This window comes from Tauraco erythrolophus, chromosome 2 (assembly GCF_009769465.1).
Source record: "Tauraco erythrolophus isolate bTauEry1 chromosome 2, bTauEry1.pri, whole genome shotgun sequence".
Classification (NCBI taxonomy): domain Eukaryota; kingdom Metazoa; phylum Chordata; class Aves; order Musophagiformes; family Musophagidae; genus Tauraco; species Tauraco erythrolophus.
In genome coordinates this window covers 25,717,287-25,739,903 of record NC_141466.1, presented here as the reverse complement: position 1 = coordinate 25,739,903, position 22,617 = coordinate 25,717,287, and the positions used below count along the sequence as shown (strand labels likewise).

The window sequence follows — 22,617 nt, the reverse complement described above, 5'->3', positions numbered from 1 at the left end:
AAATGGGAGATGCTTGTACGCATCACTTGCATTGTTCATGATCTCTGTACTCATCCATGTCCACATCTGAATCAAAGAGGGAGTGTCCAGTGTAATCTGTGTCAGGGGTTTGAGAAATACTGTTCCCTTCCTCATCAAATGTTTCTGTCCTTGAATAAAAACTGAAGTCCTGCAAAGGGGAGTAAGTCTTGCTTGCTTCGCTGCTTTCCTCAGACTCATACAGAGTGTTATCATCATCATGGTGCCACTCCGGCCAAAATTTCCTCCTTATTCTTTCACAATACATCGCAAGGTTAATCAGTTCACCTGCAACACAGCAAAACAGACTCCAGTAAATACATCCAACCAATAATGCTCTAACTCACCTGCTGATGCAGAACACATTAGCGCTGTTTGAAAAAAAGTTGTGCAGGTTCCTTCCAAACACGTTCCAAAATGCCACGATCCCATTGATCCTCTTAGTGCTCTGTTTGTAACTTTGATGTAACTTAAAAGATGTGCTATTAACCTACATACAACACGAAGGGTTACACTGGAACAAATATAAATGCATGTAGCAAAATAATTATCTCAAATTCAATCTCTAGAGAAATAAATCAAGACAAGATACTAACACTGTAAGCTTTTGATAGTAAAATCCTTGCTTATTTTGCAGAAACCTGGCTTCTAAACACAGAATTTGATCCTCTTACAGATACACACAACACAGTTGCTACCAAAATACGGTGAATTCGGGTTTTTCACCACCAGATGGCAGCGTTGTCTGCAAGATAAATTCACATTTTAAAGTTTTTATAAGGTCACTGGCTCACCCGTGATGTTCCTAGCCTTAGTACCTTATGCCTTATGTTTATACACACATGTATGCTTAAAGTGTGCTTACAGAAGAAATCACAAAAAACGTCAAAGAATAAAGAAATAATAGCACGTTAAAGGGAATGTGTATGTGAAACTTGCACTCACAATAGCATGAGTAGGTGGATGGGTACAGAGAACATCTGTCCTTGGGTATTTGCATCTATTACTATCTATTTATTTTGAGAGATAGAGACAAACTCATTCAAAAAACATAGTATTCCTTCTTGAAAGCCATGGACCCTTCAGAATTTTATCCATGATTCCCAGACACGAAGGGGAAGAACTGTATAGACAATACTTATGACCTCATCTCAAGTACTTTTTTCCTCAAAGTTTTATTAATAAGCAAGTCTATGCCTCCTAACTGTTGCTTTAGTAGCTCTCTCTTGCACAGAGTACATCCACAGGTTAGATTCATTCCTCTTACAGCTATTTCACATCCTTTTCCTCATTAGCTCCTCCCATTTTTCATACTGCATGGATTTATTCTGAAAAGGGATGCAAAGGTACTTTCATATGTCTATACCACCCCACAAGAAAAAAAAAAAAAAACAAACAAACACGTGGGGAGGGGTATGCTGGCTTCCAATTCAAGCAAAAACACAGTGACTTCAAAGTCAGGCTGGACTTTTTCCTTGTCGAGCATCTTCAATAAGAGAAAAAACTATAATTTCAGTGGGACAATAGCACTTGCAGTTCTACCATCAAAGAAACTACTCGGTTCTGTAGATTTTGGCACATGGCCGTGCTTCTGTCTTCTCGTACTTCACCCAACATTCATTCCTTAGAAGTATTCAGTCTTTGCTATGTTATACAGGGAAAAGATCAAGTACAGGAATAGAAACAATTACTGTGTAGAACATTAAAGAGAAAACAAGAATTTTAAGAGAAAACAACATTACAGGATACAAATGCTACATCAAAGGGAAGAACAGCCTGCGATGCAGCTGAAGTGCTGCAGCAGTCTTCAAACATCCTTACAAGGTGCTCCAAGTTTAAACACACCAAATGCCACCAAGAGTTTTTAATCACAGGTCACTTAAGCTTTCTTACCTTTGATTAGTCTCTCTGGTCGAGTCCCTGGTAGTGTCCACATTGCTTGTGCCAGATGCCCAAAGACAGTGGCATCAACAGTGGAAACCTTTGGTCCCATAATGTACTTCTTGTCACCTGCAAATAAAACAGCAAACATTTCTTGACTGGATGTCCCTTCTCCCCAGTGAAAAAAATTAAAAGTTTCCCTGGTTACATCTTTAGAATTTTTTTTTTTTTTTAACTGAAATCATTTAGCTGGAACAGTTCGCTGGTTCAAAGACAGGGATTTAATGTTGAATATGGTTCAAAAGCTGTTGTTAAGGTTCAGCAGCTGAAATCCATCGCTACAGCTTCCCTCCGTGCTCACCACTTCTATAACTAGGCCAATTACAAGCCACCACTGGGCAAGTAACCTCCTCTGCTCCTCACAGCCGGCAGCGCATACACACTGCACTAGTTCTGCTGCATTAAAAATCCTCTCTGCAGCCAGCAGGGGCCTGAAAGCACGATTTTCTCCTTTGGTGCAAACCCAAAATCATTCAACCACAGTTTGAAATCATGAACGCACCTGCTGAAAGAAGCCAGTCACCCTGTGTCTCTTGTGCACGCGGATCCAGTTTCAGGTTACTCATCTGATCACACAGAGTCATACCCAAAGCTTTCCTCTCCCACCACTTCTTCAGGTTGAAACCGATGCACCAGTCAGACTGGCAGCAACTGCTCAGAAATGACCTGCATCTCCAGGAGGAGGACACAGCCACAGGCAGGATCGAACAGCTCCTCTCACACACCCCCAGTGCGGTACTCACACCCCCAAACAGAGGTTTCTACCTGGCAGGGACCGAACAGAGGCATGTCAGGCAGGCAAGTGAACCAGCAGCTGCTTGGGACCGTCCTGGGTCAGATGAGGGACATTTCTGTTCCACACCACTATTCTGCTTACCTCTCTGGGCACCCCAATGCCGTGATGGTCCTAAGCGGCCACCATAGCACAAACAGACAGATAACTACATAAGATAGAGAAGAAAATCTCATTTCAAAGCCACCAGTTGCAAAGAAACGTAAAGTATAAACTTGTTTCCTCATCACAGGCACAGACCTAGAGCAAAGACCGCACACAGGGCAGGGAGGTGAAGCAGGCGGTATTGCAGAAGTCAGGTTAGACGGTCACACCGTCCCTGCCTTGGCCCAAAGCGCTATAAACATTGTGAAACGTGGTGTGTAATTGAATTCTCCAAATCCAGTTATCCCATCTCCCCAGGACATTCTTCCCCTGCCCAATATAAACTGCCTGTAATTCAGCAGGTTATTAAATGTTAGGGTTATTGAGTGAGTTTAGAAAAACTGTCCAGCAGTAAAATGCATCAAATTCCAGAGCACAGTACAAGAACTGCTGTCATCCCTCTGCACTATAATAGTGTAGCAAAGCAGTGCTCAGGAATAACCAGTAACAATAACCTCCACCAGCCTGTCAGATGTAATTTTAACATGGAGTTAACTCTCCCCAGCTCTTTCACGGTTGCATCAATCTATTGTTTGAAAACTACATGCAGGGTAAACATTGCGCCTTTTCAGTATTTATGTGACGCCAAGCATTCATCGATCTCAAACACCACTCAAAAATTGGTCCCCAAACCACAGTTATACGCCAACTCTAGGAATTTAGCACCGTACAACCGAGTCTGAGACACAATCCATAACGGTGTTGTGCTGGGAAGTAGTACTGTCATTTCCATCTCGCTACAACTAAGGCAGCGAGGGAGGGCTGAACCATCCCACTCTTTTGCAAACAGAGTGGCTCCCCGGGCACACCACCTGCACCTTCAGGTACATGGAAACAAAACAGAAGAGGAGGAAATAGAGCAGTGGTTCCACAAGATGATAAATATGGTTTTAGGTCACCCTGCACCGTGTAACACAGCCTTAATGCGCATCTCCTTCTACCAGTTCCAATCTGTTCCCAAAACTTTCAGTGCAACCGTTTTCCAGAAGACTTTCTAACAGACCAGGTATCATCTCTCAGTGTCTAGCTTTATGCCAGATTACACACACCCTGTCGCACTGAGGCTGCCATCGCGCTAATAATCTCAAACACCTCCCTGCACCCTCTGGCTAATCCAACAGAAATGCAATCATCTGGTCACACTGGACTTGGATCAAATTTGTACTGCCCAGGGATTTGAGAGCACACAGTTCCGCTACTTAAGAACGTGTGCACCAGAGGATTAAAAAGGAGCTACTTCAGCACTGGGGCAAGAAACCTCGGCAAGACACGGATCTACACAACACAGGGCTGGCAGGAGACCTGCACCCTTCCACAGCAGCACGTACAGCCCACACAGGCTGCAGCGGGGCATTTCAACCAGCATGAGAGGCTTGCGTTCGGGTTAGTCCCACCTCTGTGTCCCTGTCCTCCACAAAACATCCAATGCTTTTCAAAAACTGGTTCCCGCAGCTGCTGCCCTGCAACTCCCTGCTCAAAATCCCCATTTAGCCAAAAGCCTGAAGCAGGCAGACAGGTAAGAGGTCACCAACAAACTTATGGGCACTGCTCACTCACTTGCATCTTTTAAGTCGTTACCAAAACGTGTATTTTTATGTATTCCTAGTTCGTACGCCCAGTTCCTCCCACTTTCGTCCACTACTACTACCAGGCAGTAAGAAACTATAGCACAAGGAAATTATGTTTGTGGTTTAAAGACTGCAGGTCAGAGAGCAAGATGATACCAACAGGGCAGGCTGATCCATCACAGGACTAGTTCCGATTTCCACGTTTATGAGAGATCTGGAGGAGTCTGTTACGGAAACAGGTACAGGGGAGAAGGAAAAATGATTCTCAGAAAACGAAAAAGAAAGAAAAGCACCCAACATACGACTGGAAATCGACTGGAAATGTCAAAATGAATGTCACAAGACCTGGCAGCTGACAAGTTATCATTCTCTGGAAGCAGTTCTTGGAATTTAAAAGTTATTCTTGTTCCCATGCGAATGGTCTCTTAAAAAAAGGGGAGCATTACATTAATCTGCTATGCCTGATGACTGACAGCTACAGTTTGGTATACGCGGCTATTCTGCATGACAGGCATCCTTTTCAAGTTCTTAAGATTGTCCTCTAATTAACAGTCAAAATCCCAACTGCTTCCTCTTCTGGGAAAACACACAGGCACATATATGTGGAGGAGAATCTCACAAAGATTTTTGTGCAGGAAACAGGCTGACAGACCACCTTCTCTTTCCCCTTGTGAATCAAGGGAGCCTCCAATCAGGCTGGAAGTCCTCATCTCACTTCCTGTCCACATCCCAGGATATTACCTGGAGGCCACAGCTTCTAAACCCAACCATAAACAGCTGGCTGAAGAACAACTAAGCGTGCTGGTGTTAATGAAAAAATCAAGGCAGTTGTAGAAAAGTAGACAAACACAAAAATAATCAAAAGGGCAAATATTATGATTCACGTAATTGCACACTGACTAATCTGTTGTCTGTTTCAGAGAGGAAGATGAAAAAAATGTACAATATTAAGCTGGTAATTTAGCAAAATAACAGGAATGCAGCAGATGCCTATAAAGGCTTTCCAATGGGCACACAAGGCACAACACTCTCGTCAATAACCTGGAAGTAAAAATAAAACCCCTGCTGATAACATATACATCATACAATTAAAAAAAATTGATAGAGTGAAGAAAACACCTTATCCCTGAGGATTTCCAGCGATTTTTCCCACCAAAAACAGAAGTAAGTAAGAAACTGATTGATTATAGCATTTACCCTCACAAGGAGATGACCCAGGCCACCCAGCGAACAAAGAACTAGGAGGAGCACCTGCGTGCAGGCTGGAATCAACAAACTCTGATTTGAAACAGGTCAGATTTTGAAGAGATTTTGATGGTGCTTAGTATCTGCCACCAATTACGAATGAAAGCGGTGGCACCTCTACCTGCTGAAATCTCGTAATTAAAACTGGATGCCTTTTAGAAAGGCACGCTTCAGTGTGAAAAAAGACACAAGCCTCCAAAGAGCAACCAAGCAGTCCAATTCACAGGGATCTGTCTAGACGATTTAACGATCCCTTTGAAATCAAAACTTTACAAATCTGAGTGTCAGTACAGGCTCCAGAGACAGGAGGATGCAAACTTCAAATAAGCAAACCAAGAGATTTTTACAGGTACTTGGGAAGGTTTCAGTTTTCTCTTGAAGGCTCCATCTACTCTTGGCAGACAGATGACTTTAACATAGACACATCCACTGCTGCTCCGTTCAGCCTGTGAACATTGTCTAGCCAGAACCAGAGGGCTCTTCTGAGCTCCCAAGTCACAGGCTGAATTTGCTCCAGCTCCCATCCCAATCCCACTCCTCTCAGAGCCACGCAGTGTCAACCTCGAATCTATGGCAACAGTAGTCCCACAGTTGAGGGCACCTTGAGATGGCCACAGGTCTGCAGCAGACATACCCAGATCTCTTCTTCTATAATGAGCTGATTCCTCCCTTTGCCCTCGAGAAAGAAAAGAGCTCCAAAAACAGGTTTTCTTTGAAGAGGCATTAGAATAGGTAACTGGTTTTGTTAATAAACAAAATACAGCATGAGAAAGCATTGACACAAGAGGAGCTGTCAACAAATCTCCCTCTTGCCCATTGTGCCTATGCATTACATGTCTTTTTTCCATCTTGCTCCCAACCCACCAACTTTGGCAGGTTTGTTTCAGAAAATAAAGCTACAGAAAACTTTGCACAGCCCCACCTACGTCCTCAGCAAATATCTTCCTTTCCAAAACACCTTGGAAGTTCAGGAGCATCTCTATTCTTTCTCTTTGTCAGCAAGCACTCAGTTTCTGCCTTCTACTGGGCTCTCCTCACCTTGCTCCCTCCATCCACTCCACACTTATCTATTTAGATCATGAGCAATATGTCCTCCCTCTGGAACACAGGGCAGGGAGACATCCCTCCTGCCCTCCACTCAGCTACCTCTTTAAAACAATCGTAACAGAGAACAAAGTAGGCACACAGGTACCATCTCCCTTGGTTCCTTGTGCAAGAGAGACACAAGCTCAAGGGAAGAGACAATCTGCCCCAAACCAATTCCTCAAAAAGCAAGTTTTACACAGAAGGACAATATGGTTTTCCCTCAACAGACTGCAAGGCAAGAAGCACAGTGTAGACAGCTCTGGTGGAGATTTCAGACTGAGCTACACAACAGAAATGATGCTCATGTGGTTTTAGCTAAGTGAGGTCAACCTATGTGTCCTGGTTTTAGTTGGGACCGGGTTAGCTCTTCTTTTTAGCAGCTAGAAGAGCTCCGTGTTTTGGTTTTGCTCGGAGGCTCGCTCTGAGAAGAATGCTGATAGCAAGTCAATGCTTGTGGTTGGATGTGAAACTCCAAGGACTTTTCAGTGTGCCGGAGTGCAGAAGCACAGCAGGATAAGGGGGGAGCACAGCTGGGACAACGGGGACACGACTCCTCTTGTGATTTGTGGTGGAACTTAAGATTGAGGGCTAAACTGGCCAATTAGCATTCCATATCATGCAGCGTCATGCCCAGTATAAAGGTGAGGGTCAGCCGGACAGAAGGGCTTTTGCGCTTTGGCTCTTTCGCCGCTTTTGCTCTTTTGCGCTTGCTGCGCTTTTGCTCTATTGTTTTTCTTTCTTTTTCTCTCTCTCCCAGTACTCCCACTCTCAGAGTACTCTCTCTCTCTCTCTCTGCCCCTCTCTATTTCGGGGCCTCGCATTTGTCTGGGATTGCAGCTTCGGGACAAGACGGGCTGCGGATAAGAGGGGGTGGTGAGCATCTACCCTGTGTATTAAATCATCTGTATTAAATTATTCTTATCTCAACCCACGGGTTTCCCGTTTCTTCTTTAATTCTCTCCCTCATTCCTGGGGGTGGGGGAGGGGGAGTGACCGGCTGTGTGGGAGGGTCAGCCTAACCCATGACACTATGGGATCCACCCATGACAACCAAGAAGCCAAAACCCCCCTACTTTGACAACACGGACCCAACTCCTACTAGCAGCTTTAAATAAAGCTGCTAACACCAACCAAATACAACAAAGTCCAGCTCATCAAAACGACATCTGCAAAAGGTTTTTACACGACAGCCTCATAACGATCTATCAAACAGGCATGAGTCCCATGAAGAAAAATGAGATCCCCCAAAATATAAATAAGAGGTTTCATTTGCAGAACTAAACACTCATGTTTTCCTCAATTCACACAGCAAAATGTTCTTCAAAAATTGCAGGCCATGTTCTGCTCCTCTAGATACACACACCCAGTGCTCAGAGCTGAAAGCCACTTACCCTCTAGAGACGCAATTTGGTAGCAAACAGCGGGGAAAGAAACACTGTACCTGCCAAAGCGAGGGTAGCACTGAATGGCAGCTGCAGTTCCCACTCTACCTACTGACAAAATGACACTGTTTGTGTACGCCATGAAGCTGCCAGAAGCATCTGCAGTCAATTTCACCCTGTGGACAGCGGGCTGCGAAGAAACAGAACACGCGTAACGCTGTACGTTACCCAGGAGGCGTGCTAGAGTCCGCATGTCCTTCTCCATCAGCGTGTACATCTCCTCCTCCGAAAAGCGGCCAATGCCATGGCCGTACATTTCCCGCTTCACAATTCCTTTGGTCAGATGGCAGAGGATCCACTTCAGCAAGTCACTGAAGGGGCCAAAAAGCGAAACCATCTTTCGCGTCTCGTGAAGATTTTCCACCCACTGGCAATACGCTAAAGTCCTAGAAGGATGAGAAAATAAGTTATAGTGGTGCAATACTCAGGCAGCCCATCACCCTGCAAAGGCTCGCACAAACATCGGCCCCCTTAACGCTGAGTGCTCATTGTCCTGATGGAGAGGTAGCTTCTAGTAAAGACGGACCGTGACACAACTCAAGAGTGACAGCAGAGAAAACTGACTTTGCAATACTTACACAGACTGCCCAGTGCTTATTCTCTCAGTAAATCATGACTCACTTCAAGAAAAAATGAGATTTACACTGAAATACAGAAGCTGCAGAATTCTTCTAAACTCACGTAACAAAATGCAGTGCTGAAAGTGCCAAAAGGATTTATTAGCTAAAGACGATTCACTGCGCAGACCTGGGGAAAACAACAGCACAGCCCACAAAGAAAACATCTTTCCCACCAACCTGTTCTCCTTCCTTCCTATACTGCTGAAACTTAGCCAAGCAGTAATTCTGCCCCAACATAAACACCGCAGCTGACGTTTTTCAGAAGATCTCTACTCTCATCAGAAACTAACAATGATACAATCTCTTAAAAATAAAATTTAAAAAAAAAGGAGTGGTGGTTATCAGGTTAGTTTTCTCTCTATTTTTCCCTCTTTTCAAAATGTTGATTTTATGAGAGACATATTTCTAAAGGCCTCTGTTGTATTTCAAGCTTTACTGAATGGTAAATACATTATTTTGAAAGGTCTTTTTATAAAAATTTGTTGTACCAGCTGAAATTTTTGCTTCCTACATAAATTTTTGGTCTTTACTAATATTGTAGGCAAACAAAAAATTGATTTGCTGCCATCACTTCTCAAGAAACTTACAGAAAAAGAAGCACTAACTTTTTTTGTATCCATCATCTTCTGACATTTGAAGAAACCAAAAAGACTATACAACTTTTGTCACCAAGTTTAAGGGTTGTTGGAAAAAGGACTAAAGGCATCTCAAAGTAGGCATGACAAACCCACTTAAAGCTCAAATTTAAAATACGAAGTCAACAGGGTCTCAGAAACACTGGGAGCTGATATCTATATTCCGTTTGTAGTAATTTCCAAACTGAAAAATCTAAAAGTGGATTTACATATTTGAGATCATATGAAATCAGGCTTATAGAGACAGGATAAACTAGTGAAGCTAAATTGAAAAGTTGAAATATCAAAAGTCGCAAGTTCATGTATGCAATTATATTAAATATTAACTTAATAATTACATGTTTCCATTTCACATATGATCAGAGCTCAATTTTTTTTAGTTTGGAATATGACTTCAGATTTATCATTGCACATATTTCTAATTGCGCATAATTTGCTTAGTGCTGATATGGATCGCCTAATTCAAGAAAGAAAAAAAAAAAACCACAAAGCAGTAACTCCTGAAGAACTTCTGTGAATTTTTTTTTAAATATAAGTTTCATCAAACTCCTGTATGTCACAAACGGAAGCTGAATTCAGCACTAACATCAGGGAACGGCTACATTTACACGATGAAAATGTTATAATCTTTATGTTTATACAGATTCTTTACTTGAGTTACTAAGAACATGAAGTAAAGGAGAATGTTTGGCATAACAGCTGAAAAAAAAAAAACCACTTAAAGCTCAAATTTAAAATGTTTCCCACAGAGTGTGTGAAAGACAATTTAATTGTATTAAAAATTGTCCACCGCAGGACAATGCCTTCTGCTCAAATTGATTTCATTAAAGTCAGTAACAGTTTTTGCTGAAAATGCATCAACAGTGAGGAACAAAAATGCACCTGCTATGTTTCTGATGGCTTTTATCCTCAACAGGTTTCTCCACAACCCTTTCTGTATCACTGTGACAAAAACATCACATCCCACTGATGTTTCACATGCTTCAGTACCGCTCTTTGAATGGGGGCGTTCTGCACAATCCTTGTTTTTCAAAATGGATGGATCAACTCAAGTCATCGGGTTGGCTTCAGCACAGCGGAGTTTGAAACACAGCCAGATTTAGCGAGAGGCATCAGTGCAAGAGGGGGAACGTGAAGCCAGCAAGCACAGGAGTAAACAGCTACTGAAACTCCAGAAGTATTAACTCTGGCTCGAAGATGTGGTGCAAGACTGCCTTGATCCGGGAACAAAGGTAAAACTGGATTTAAAAAGGATGGAAAGAAAACTAGGCTGAAAGCATATGGGCGCTCCATAGAGCAGAACGTTTCAGTAGTTGTGTTTCATGGGCCTGGGAAAAGACAAGGTCCCTTGGGCAGGCACAGCTCTCAATAGGAATCATAGAATGGAAGAAAAGTTCTTCTTGATGCTAACACTGGAAAATAATTACAACTACTATCTATATCTAAGTTATTCAAGTAAATAACACAAATATAAGCTAAGAAAAACCTGCTCTCTGAAAGCACTGCTGTGTGCCCCACTGCAAGGACCCTCCTTCTCCAGCATGGAGCTGACCCGCTGCACTCAGCAACTCTGCAACACAACTTAGTTGCTTTCGGACAACAGGCCTGGCCACAGAGAAGGACAAGAAGAAAAAGAAGCCCAAACAAAATAGAAAAAAAAAGGAAGAGAGAAGACTCCGCTACAGCATTTTTTAAGTCATCCCAATCGCACAAGACTAACTCAGCCCTATGGACTTGCCATCACCACTGCTGACTCTAAACACACCAGTGAGCTGGCACCACACCAAGAATGATCGACCACATCCAGGGTGGCTTTAATTTCATGAGACAGGACGAACAAGGTTTCTCACAAAGCTAATTAGCCGTACTTTAAAGCAAAAATACACTTTCCTAGCGCTCACTTGCATGCTCTGGGGGAGCAGGACTTTGGGCCTGGAAGAGGCAGAGATCAGATGAAGAGCAACCTGGTGTAGTGGAAGGTTTCCCTGCCCATGGCAGGGGGGTTGGAAGTAGATGATCTTTGAGGTCCTTTCCAACCCTAACCATTCTATGATTCTATGAAGTGTTTAATGATCAAGACAGCAATGGTGGAAGAGCAGAACTGGCACAGGATTAGGTAATCCTGCCTTGGCTAGACACTCAAGCACAATCTTAGACATCTGCTTGTCACTTTGAATGAGTAAAGTTGTCCCATGTCCCAAATCTCAAATTTACATGGGCAATGAAGGCAGCTAAATACGCAACCAGAGTTTACTTCTAAGATTCTACGGTTCTGAACACACAAAAAGCAAAGAAAAATAGTAGGCTCAGATTCAGAGAGATAGCTAAAAGCACTTTTAAAACTGGCTTTTACAAGCATTTTCTTAAAAGAATTCTATTCAAAGATTCATTGTGCCTCCTACCAAAACATGCTACTCCACATTCAAGCCCACCCATCCTCCCTTTGCTCAGACTACACTACCAGAGTATTATCAACACTACAAAAGGTTAGAAAATGCCAGAAATCAGGTAGTCTAAATAACCTACTTCAGCATAACTATAGATTTTAAACTACAATTAGTACTTACAGGATGACATAATTATTGGCCTGAACTGAGCATTTTGAGAAACATTAACATTCCCATTTGTGCCAGCACATCTGTACAAATCTTAAGAGTATAAATAAAACAATAATGTGTTAAAGAGCAATGCTGTGGGGGTAAAGCAAATCTGAAGTCTAAATGTAACAGCAGCTTTGGCCTCAATACATAAATCAGGAGAGGAGATGGAGAAAGTGACTCACCAACAGCAGCTTGCCCGATTATCCCCAAACTGTCTGAACATCAAGGCAAGGGGGAGGTGCTCACAAGGATGTGAACTGGGCATTATTTTTCCTATCTGAACCTGTGCAGACTGGAATTTCTTGATATACAAAAGAATTATAATGAATTCATTCCACAATCAGCTGTGGAAACCCCACCTGCTGTGTGACTTCCCAGAGCAACTGGCTTTCAAGCCACCAGCAGCGTTCAAGCCTCATCCTTGTTAATAGCAGAAGAGACATCACTTTTATAATTGGCTTGATGTATTTAAACATATTTATATTATAAACCTATCTTATGCTTAATACATGGCAAGTCTGAATACCTACCAAAGTCAGATTAATTTGTATTCTCATACTATGCTTTTCCTGTACTTCAAGCACTCATCATGTATGTGACGTTCACACGGTCTTCTTGAAGGACAAAGCAAGAAATTAGTTAAAAATGTATGTGTGTGTATATATATATACACACATACACTTACTTATAAATCACTAAGGTTGTATTTGATAATACAGCTAAACCAATCTAACAGGTTAGTTTGGTTAAGTTGCATATTCAAGGCTTTAGGTTCTCACTAAGCACATTAGTGTCACCAACCTGAGATCCCTCTCCTAAGACTGAAACGCCAGAAGGCATCTCGCAGCAACTGCCAGCCCTCCAGGCACCAGGAGCCGTCTGGTCTGAATGCCGGCAGTACCGCCGAGCCCAGCCTGCCAGTGCCAGAAGGATGTGAGAATCTGACATCCTCCAGCCCATCTTACAGAGAGGTCCAATCCCATGAACGTGCTGCAGATACACCAAAACCTCAACACCATCCTGAAGGTGGCTGTGGGTGCCTTGGTGGTTTCTGAGGGCCCACAGGTCGCTGCAGGCAGTGGACATGATCCAAGGCAAGCCTTCAGCAGATGACAGAGGTCTGCACCAGATCCAGGACATGGGGCAAGAGACCCAAAATCAGTCCGTTCCAATCTCTTCCCTGCTGTCTCAGCCCAACACCCATTCAGGTTAGCAGGCTTTTTTTCTTTTGTCCATTTAAACACAGCAAAAGCCTAATAGTTACGGCATTCCCCAGGGACAGGAGCTCCAGTGTCAGCTCCATATCGGTCCAGTGCATCTTGGAGATATGCTCTAATCTAGGCACGAAAATAGGTACACTCACTCGCTTGCTGTCTTCCTGCCCGATCCCTGCCAGGCATCGCAGCCCAGGGCAGAGGCAGGGTGTCTAGAGGCTGAGGTTCACATTAGCCCTGCATTGCTCTCAACTCCAGCCAGAGCAGCAATTTCCACCTGTAAGAGGCACTAATTGATGAACATGAGCAATTACTGCAGCAAAAGCAAAACGTTTCAGGAGGAGATGCTGAGGACCCACCAGGATTAGCTCCATCCAGAGACAGCACACCACAGGATGTACTTTCCTTCTTTGTTCGATAAATGTACTACAGTATTACTTATTGATGATGAAGCGACTTTGCATGCTGCAGGCAATGAAACAGGATGAATCACATTCTATATCATTGCTTTGGAGGCTTGATTTTATAAACCTTACTCTGCAGAAAGGCATTCACTGTTACAAATTCCTCACTGTGGGACTTCAGGACACCATGAACAAACCCTAAGCTTCTGGGGGGCAAACTGGGCAGGGTCAAGCATCTCATAACCACAGATGCAATGCTGCCAGGGTGAAAGGCCATCCCACACAGCTAAAGCCTGATTTTATTTTGATGTAACTACAGGATGGTCAACATTGTTATCCAAGGATTACAGTGGTACAACTGTGATGCCTCATAGCTCAGGCTTTGCCTGCTACAGAGAACTGGCATGGTGTAACCTCATCAACATAGCAAGCCTCTGGTACAGCCACACAGCAGGGACATATAACAAGACTTACAGTTGGATGTTTTACTACACTGCAGCAAAAATACATGCCTTAGGGAAAGTCAACTGTGTAACTAAACAGGAAATGCAACAGGGTTATATAGCCAGGCATGCACATCTCTATTCTCACTTGGTCTAGCTTTGCCCACCCATTGCAATGCCACCTCCCTGGGTCAGCGCCTGAATTTGCAGTTATCCGTCCCCCACGCTCCCCTATGTCATGCCCAGCAGTGCCGAGTCAGTTCAGAGGGAACCTGGATGGACAGACAACAGCTTCACAGAGGAAAGCACAATTTGTAATAGAGACACAACAGCAGTGTAAGGTTGTCATCAGTAATGTTACATTTAAAGCAGTTAAGTCTAAGGACCAGGAAACAACTGATACTGAGGCAAGGAGATGGAGCATAAAAGGCCTCATCTTCTCTTTGGTAGCTGTAATAAATGAGGGGGGAAAAATTAACAACAACAACAAAGCAGCTACATTTGCAGGCTACTTGAGTCGGATTTTTGAGGCTATGGCACTGCAGATGGGTATAACTGGTGAAGGTCACACTTCTCAGAAGACAAAGATTACACTTCTAAACTGTATCATGTAAGTCTGTCTACTGAATGCTAAAATTGTTCCCAGGAAACACTAAAAATCATTTGAAGAACTATATGTACACATGTTGCTGCTCATCTTCGACCACGAGGCAGAAAGGGCACTTAAAAAGCCTGACATGTAAAGTGGGGGTGGGAAATCACAGGTGTTCCTTTCAAAGGTGTCAGTAAAATGCATAAAGTACCAGCAAAGTTATATTACATTTATGTTTTCCATTCATATACATACTTCAGCTTCTCAGGAGACTGTGACTAATACTGCATCCTACCAACTGGCAGTATTGCCAACAATACATATTAACAGGAGTATCATCTGTCACAGGAAAGGCAATAATCCATATTGTAATCTCACACAGAGATAATTAAAGTCAGTAACTGCAAGAACACAATATTCTGGATTCATGTCGAATGCTGGATTTGTCATCGTGTCGTCTCCAACCCAACCCACAGATGTATTCAGCCATCTTGACTTTTAGCTCTTTATTAACAAGGCTGTTTACATATGGAGGCCATATGAAACAGGATGGAGGAACAGCCCACTGCTGCTCCCTTGGGCAAAGCTGCAGGCAAAGGGCCTGACTCCTTACCTTGCCCGCACAGCACTACAACTCTCAGGTTGCTATCCCCAGCTCTTACTAGTGTCTTCTAGGGTGAAGAGAGTTGTGAAATTAATAATTGGGTACCCAAGCTTTCTGCAAGAGAAAATAAGCATCCACGTCCAGGCAGATCCGATAGCACAAGAGCGAGCCAGCTTTGCCACGCAAGCTTACCAGTACAAGTGCTCCTCCACCATTTTTGTTATGGCTCTGGAAACGGCTCTTTCATGCGGACCAAGGTGTTTATTTAAATTCACTCCAAGTTTCTCTTCCAAAAAGTCAATAATGAACTCAGTGCCAGATACTTTCTTGTGATTGTACTCAATCCAAGGCATTTTCCCTTGAGGTGAAAGTTTTCCATCAAAATAGTTCTACGAAAAAAAACCCAAGTAAACAAACAAGCATATAGACAAAAAAAGGCCCTTCAGGTTCTGTTTCAATGAGAATAAAGGTTTTTAAATATTTTTCTGTGTTTTTAACAGCAACATTATCCAACAAACTACTTATTTTTTTTTTCCAATTAATACTTAAGATTAGTGGTAGCTGTTCAATTAGCGCAATGGCTTTACCCTATATATGACAATTCAGATAAAGTTATTTCCAGGTCCTGCAAGGTGTTATACGTTTTTATGTTGGATGCCACGTGACGTAATGTTATTTAAGTACCCAGGTTATTTAAGGGTTGGAGATGCTCAGATCTCCCAGAAGATCAGGTCCGTTATTCTAAACACGTTTTTAATCACAGGACTCACAACTAAATTCGGCTCTTACACAGAGCAGCACTTTTCATGTTAAAAGTACTTCACAAAGATTAATTCACTACCTATCTCAGATAGCTGCTTCATCTCCAAGGATAAAACACACACAATCATGGCATATAATGAAAGGTGTATCATTCCTTCACTAGACAGGAGCGAAATCTGCCTTTACATAGGCTTCTGCAACTGCGTAACTTCGAAATCTCATACATTTACAGACACGCTTGTTACAGTGGGGTCTCCAAGAGCCCAGCACCAGTACAGCACTAGCACATTGCTGAATACTGGTACATTGCTCAGTGTAGCACTCACACAAGTGGCAATGTGTTTTCCCCATTTTACAGTTGGAGAAGGTGAAACAGAGATGAGAGAATTTATGTCTCATCTGACAAACACACGAGGAATTACTGGCTTTCAAAACGTGATCAGACATTTGACTTAAATTGCCTCTTACTTCTGAAGGCAGAGACACAAGGCAGAACTTTCTTCCTTTCTTGTGATTCCCATCCTCACATCTTGTTATTTAATGAACAAAAAATCCTACCTCAGAAAGGTGAGTCGTAAAGGCTCACAATAAAGGCTCTGCACTCAGTCTTTGGCAGTCATCCTAAGGATTTCAGGATGTAGCTCCTAATTGCTGGAGGTTTAGGGTTAGCAGTTCTGGACTGACCTGCCTGGGTCTCAAGTATCTACCCTTCTTGGATCCACTAAGGATGGACTAAGGTCCTCTGACAGCAAGGAGCCTACAGCACAACACACCTCCAGCTCAGTCTGAGAGCACAGCATCCTGGCTACCGCTCAGCAGGCGGATGTGCAACGCACTATGAAGGCACCGCCATTCCCGGAGGCTCTTCCCTTATGGATGACAACAGACGACATGGGTAACGCTGATGGGAAAACAATGCCTTCTGGCTGTAGCTTTTGCTGGGATTTCTGCCCAAACAAATAGCACGGTAGGGACAACGGATTATGCAATGTCTCATCTACTGCATCCCTGCATGGGTGAGTAAAATAACTCCACTCCACTTGTATGTGTGGGTGACACAAGGGTTATTACTCTGGACCATGGGAGAAACTCTAAAACTGCCGAACACCTGAAACAAAGAACAGCACTGCCCCATCCCTCCACCTTCCAGACCTTTCCTCCATCAAAAAGGCTCTTTCAGCACTCAGACTGACTGATAGGTTTCCATAATTTTTCATTATTAATATACTACAGAATAAAAAGCTTTTTCTGGAACTACATAGTGTATCTATATGGCACTAAGCATTGTTGGCTCAATCGTTGTTAAGCCCTTTCAGCAAGAGATTTCCTTTCTTGTGCACAAACACTGACGTTTTGCAGAAGCTACTAGACTTGAAGATGTGTTTATTACATATTGCAGTTATTGTAGTTCATATCATTTGCAACCCAGAAGAAAAAGCAAGTTATTATTATTCAACTGCACATTTCTTCAAGCACGTATATACAATATATATATAAATAGTGCATGAAAACATGTTAATACTGTATTAATATTACACTGTCAAAAAAAAAAAGAGAGTTAAAGCTCTTATAGGAAGGTTGGTTTACTTAAACTTAAAAAAGCCTTCTCAGGATTTTCATGTTTCATTACATAGTTTATCAAACAAAATAGGAAACATCTTTCAATGACCTGAGAAAACCTTAGTCTCTTGACAAATCTGTTATACTGTTCTTGCGTCTGCTGTTCTCAAACGGGTATTTTTAGGCTTGAAACCTCGGTATCCTTATGGCTGCTACTAATTGCCATCAAATATTTATCAATTTTTCACTTAAAAACTGTTCCAGCTGTAAAGCAGGGAAAAGCTATGGTATTATCATTAAAAAAAAAACACAGAACAATAAAACAAAATATCCTTTCATATCTCATAGTACATTTAACTGAACTGCAGCCTGCAAAGCAACAATAACAAGAGCTCCCCAGAACCTCGTTCATAGAGGAATTTATAAACAGAACGGCATAGGGCACTTCTGGGGTAATTTTATGGTACTATCCAGAAGAAATCAGGTTCCATATCTTCAATTACTGCTGCTTATGCTTTTACTTTTACTCATGCCTCTTCCCACAGAGGCTACAATCTTTACAGACCTGGCATGAAAACAGCATGTTTCTGCTGTGCTAATTACATATCAGATTTCATAAATGCTCAGCTCTTCGTATTCATGAAGGAATCAAGGAACATCCAAAAGATCTCCACAAGCACCCAGAATAGGCTCTTTCAAAGGAAGCTTTATCAAGAAAAGCATCAAACATTTTGAAAAAACAGCTAGGTACCATGACAGCCCAGCCGAGGTGGGGCTACTCGAATTATTTTTGATGGAAAACTCGCACCTAGAAAGGCAGCTTCAAGAAAACATAAGCACGTTTACTGTTGGGAGAAATTCAGATGAGAGTAAAGTAGGAACGTGTCACACAATTCCACTACTCACATGCCATTAAAGCATGTTGTGTAACACACAGCACAGAATCACAGAATCACAGAATATCAGGGATTGGAAGGGACCTCAAAGGATCAGCTAGTCCAATCCCCCTGTCGGAGCAGGACCACCTAGATCAGATCACACAAGAACACTATTCAATAGTCTGATGCACTACAATAAAGTATAAACACAAGGAGTCAAAAGAGTGAAAGCAGCCTGACCCATGCTGCTGCCTTTTCTTCACCCCATTTCACAATCTTCCCTTTGAACCAGCCTCTCCCCAGGAAGGTGACAACTACAGTAAGTCTCCAGAGGCGAGCCCCAGCACCAACTGCCACACGGAATGCCATTGCTTCTCCTCACGGCCCCTACCAGCATGCAGGGAAGCAAGGTGTTTCCTCCTGTATCTGGCTGTACCCCCATTAGACACCCACCCTGCTGCCCACCGCAGGGGCCATCGGATGTCTGTGTCACCTATAGTGTCCTACAGGTAACGCAATCACAAGGGAACAAAATAAGTCTCCGGGTAGTTCAAGTATAAGAAATTTCATAACTCCAGCTGAGAACGGCACTGCCTGCCTGCCGGCTCCCCTCCTGCTGCCTCCTGCTTCCCTGCTGCTTAATCCCACAGCGGCATCCACATCTTCCTCCACCCATCGGAGCCGAGGCGAAAGCCAAATGCAGCACCATGCTCCTAACACAAGGACAGAAACAGAATCTGCCTCTTCCGGAAAAAAGCTACATCCTCAGCTCGTAAGCTTAGCTCCACCAAACTTACCTCTAAAACCCTACACAGGGTTGGAAACCCCACAAACACTTTAAGCCCCTTTAAGTTGGCATGGCTAAAAGAAGCAACCTGGCTTTCCCAGCACCCACAGGACCCATTCCTGCTCCTGCAGCATGGCACATGGAGCATGTGGGGAACCGAGCTGGATTAAAACCAAATAAACCAAACCTTCACAGCTCCAGCTAGGCTACCTCTGGCCCAGCCTGATCTGGCACACGAAAGCATGTGCAGGAAGAGACAAGAGGGTGGTCCTGCTGATCTACACCTCACGATCTACACAGCTAGCAAGCAGGGATAGAGAGAAATGCAACACCGAAAAGTAATGCTGACCTTCAGTACAGAAGATATGGAAGATAAAGAGGAGAGCATAACCCTCTGTAAATCCCTCTCTTTCCAAAAAGCTGGATGACTCACTTCTACCCAGCATTAGCTGTCTAAACGACTCCATCCTGAATCACACAAATGCCCAGTGTTATCTTTTAGAAGTGACCATATCCCGTGACAACCACCTTTTAGACTGCAGCTTTCCTTTAACTACTCTCCATCAGAGCAACTTCAATCACCACAAACCTCTGAACCACATCAACTGCCATTAGAAAGAAAAGAGATCTCATCAAAATACATCAAGCAATTTCTACCCAAATTACTCTGGGTGGAGAAGATCTGCTCCAATGTCATGTTCAAATTTCAGTATCCTGCAGATTCTGTAAACCTAAATAAGGAAAACACATCCCGCAAGATGGAAATCTCCCCCTTTAATGCTCTGAAGTATGTGATTCAAGTACCATTAAATCTCAAGATAATGAACATTAAATTCAGGCTTTTAAAGACTTAAGGAAAATGTACTAATCAGGTCTTACTTCACTTCCGAGGTAAAGGAGTTTAACCGCATACAAAGCTGAATGAGTATCAACCACAAATGTGTAAAAAAAAGGTTGTAATATGGTTGATTTTCCTCTGTGAAACACTGGACATAAACAAAACATCCTTTCTAACACCTTGGTATGCAGCAGTAAAAAGTGATTTGAACCCATGTGGGGTGTGCAAGCAACTTACCCACAGCTCAGCCTCTTTGAAACAAAGTAAGATGCCAAATTTACATCAGTTAGGGGAAAAAAAAAAAAAAAGCCATTTCTTCTACCCAAGATCTCCATTATACTTATCACCACTGTTGTATCATCCTAAATGCATGCAATGCTTCACACAAACAGAAAAGAAACCCATTCCATGTTTCAAAGAGTTTGCACGCTGCTTGCCGACACTGCCACAAGGCACGCGCCAGACTCGCAGCGTCACAGCGAAACCTCGATGCTAACAGGCTAGACTATCAGATTCAAATTTCTGCTCTCTGGGCTTTCATTCACCAGAGTAGCTCGGGCTACATCCCCTGTGGGAAGATGGCAAGGGATGCACCCAGCCACAACTAAGGAGCAGTACTGACAACTTCTAAAGATAATCCTGTCTTCCTTAACTGGAGGGGAAGCACCCACAATGGGAGGTGAAGAAAAAGGCAAGCACATCTTCCCAGAAGAGCTCGAGAGAGAAACTCTCCAGGAAAATATGAAGCTGCAGCTGCCTAATCTTGATCTCTTTAGCACACTGAAATTCAAAGACCAAATAATGTTAGAGTTTAGTTTTGGGGTGTTATTTAGTGTTACTTAAACTCCAGACTACTCTCCCACTTCAGCATTTTCAGCCAAGTTAGCTTCTAACATTAATTTACCTTTGCCAGTTAAATCTAGAGCTGTTCCAGACAAATGTTATTCAAGTCGTATCTTTAAAGGTTATAGACCAAATTTAACTGGAGATATAAAAGTGTCGGTGTACCCACACTTGTGAGTGTAGGTGTATGTTTATATCTCCCTGAGTGAGACAGACTGGGGGGAGGAGAGACAGGACGCCTATTTGCCATTTCACGCAATTATAGCAAGCCGCAATGTAAAGGAAAACTGCACAACGTACCTGGTAGGGTAAATCAGCCATCCTCAAGTAGGTTTCCATTTTCAGACAGAACGGAGATAAGCTTGGAACACCATTGGTAGGCCTTGAAAACTGATGCAGTATGATAGCATCTTTTGAATCAAGCTCTTGCTCTTTCCTGTCAAAAACAAAATAGAATTGGAGGAAAAAAAAAACACCACCAAAAAAAAAAAAAAAAACAAAACACAACAAACCAAAAAAGACTAACAGGTGCACAATACATCAGTACATTAAATACACAAAGCAGAAATCCTGGCTGAGGCAACACACACATCCTCCCCGTAACGGACCACTGCAGGTTTCTGATTCATGGGATCCGGAGGCAGCGGGAAGCACTCGGACCGCCGTGGCGGGCAGGGGGCTCGGCTCCCCCTGCCCCAGGGACAGCCGAGCGCAGGCCGCGCCCCGCGCCGCGCCAGCAGCGGGGCTGCCGGAGGCCAGCACCGGGGCTCCCCGGGCCACCTGCGGAGGCGAGCGGGGGGCAGCCCTTCGGACCGCCGCCCGCACTGCTGCACAAGGTGAAGGCAGAAAAAAAAAAGGGGGGGGGGGGGGGGAAGTGGGGTTTTTTATAATAAAAAAAAAAAGGTAAATGGTAGGAACACGGAGAGGCAGAGAAACCAGCCCCCCAGGGACGCGCCCCGCCGGCCCCGCGGCGGGAGCGCCCGTCGCTGCCCCCCCTTCTCGCCAGCGCGCTGCGCCCGGCCCCGGCCGGCCCCGCCGCCGCAGACCCCCCCGCCGGCCGCCGCCGCGGCCGGGAGCCCCCCGCGGCCTCACCGTATGGCCAGCAGTTCGTGGAGCAGGTAGGCGGCGGCGGCCAGCAGGGCGCCGCCCGTCAGGTACAGCGTCTTCTTCCACCAGGAGTCGGAGCCCAGCGCCGCCATGGTGCCGCCCGCGCCCCCGCCCGCCAGCGGGAAGGCGACGATCTCGCCCCCATAGAAGGCGGGCGGCGGCTCCTCGGGCCCCGCGCACCAGCCCAGCGACAGGCTGCGGTTGCGGCTCAGGTCCGCCACGCAGGAGCGGGGCGCCGCCAGGCCCACTCCCCACAGCATGCTGCGCCCGGGCCCCGCATCCCCCGCCGCACCGCGGAGCCCCCCACCCGCCCTGCCGTGGCGTGGCCCGGCCCGGCCCAGCCACGGCAGCGGGAAGGGAACGGCCGCGCCGCGCCGGGCGCCTCCGCGGCTCCCTCAGCCGTCGCTGCGCGGCTGCGCACGGCGGCGGGGAGGGGACGGGAGGTGGGAGAGGAGGGGAGAGGAGGGGAGAGGAGGGGAGGGGAGGGGAGGGG

The 22,617-nt window shown here is 44.4% G+C and overlaps 1 protein-coding gene across 1 annotated transcript; it reads right to left on the bottom strand.

Annotated features, from left to right (window-relative positions):
- Nucleotides 1–22: 22 nt before the first annotated feature.
- Nucleotides 23–22,384, bottom strand: FAXC (failed axon connections homolog, metaxin like GST domain containing). The gene is made up of 6 exons (XM_086608168.1): nucleotides 22,110–22,384; nucleotides 21,318–21,453; nucleotides 15,542–15,738; nucleotides 8,406–8,623; nucleotides 1,912–2,028; nucleotides 23–306 (listed from the first exon to the last, which is right to left on the bottom strand). Exons 1-6 carry the CDS (start codon nucleotides 22,382–22,384, stop codon nucleotides 23–25), a joined length of 1,227 nt encoding a protein of 408 aa, XP_086464294.1.
- Nucleotides 22,385–22,617: the final 233 nt, after the last annotated feature.

Bases quoted from the DNA above. Each gene is read 5' to 3' on its own strand.
- FAXC (XM_086608168.1), bottom strand. From the start codon at position 22,384: ATGCTGTGGGGAGTGGGCCTGGCGGCGCCCCGCTCCTGCGTGGCGGAC. The intron at 15,739-21,317 runs GTACGTTGTGCA...TTTTTTTCGTAG, and splicing joins TGGCTGATTTACCCTACCAG to AACTATTTTGATGGAAAACT. The intron at 307-1,911 runs GTAAGAAAGCTT...GCTGTGTTGCAG, and splicing joins ACCAGAGAGACTAATCAAAG to GTGAACTGATTAACCTTGCG.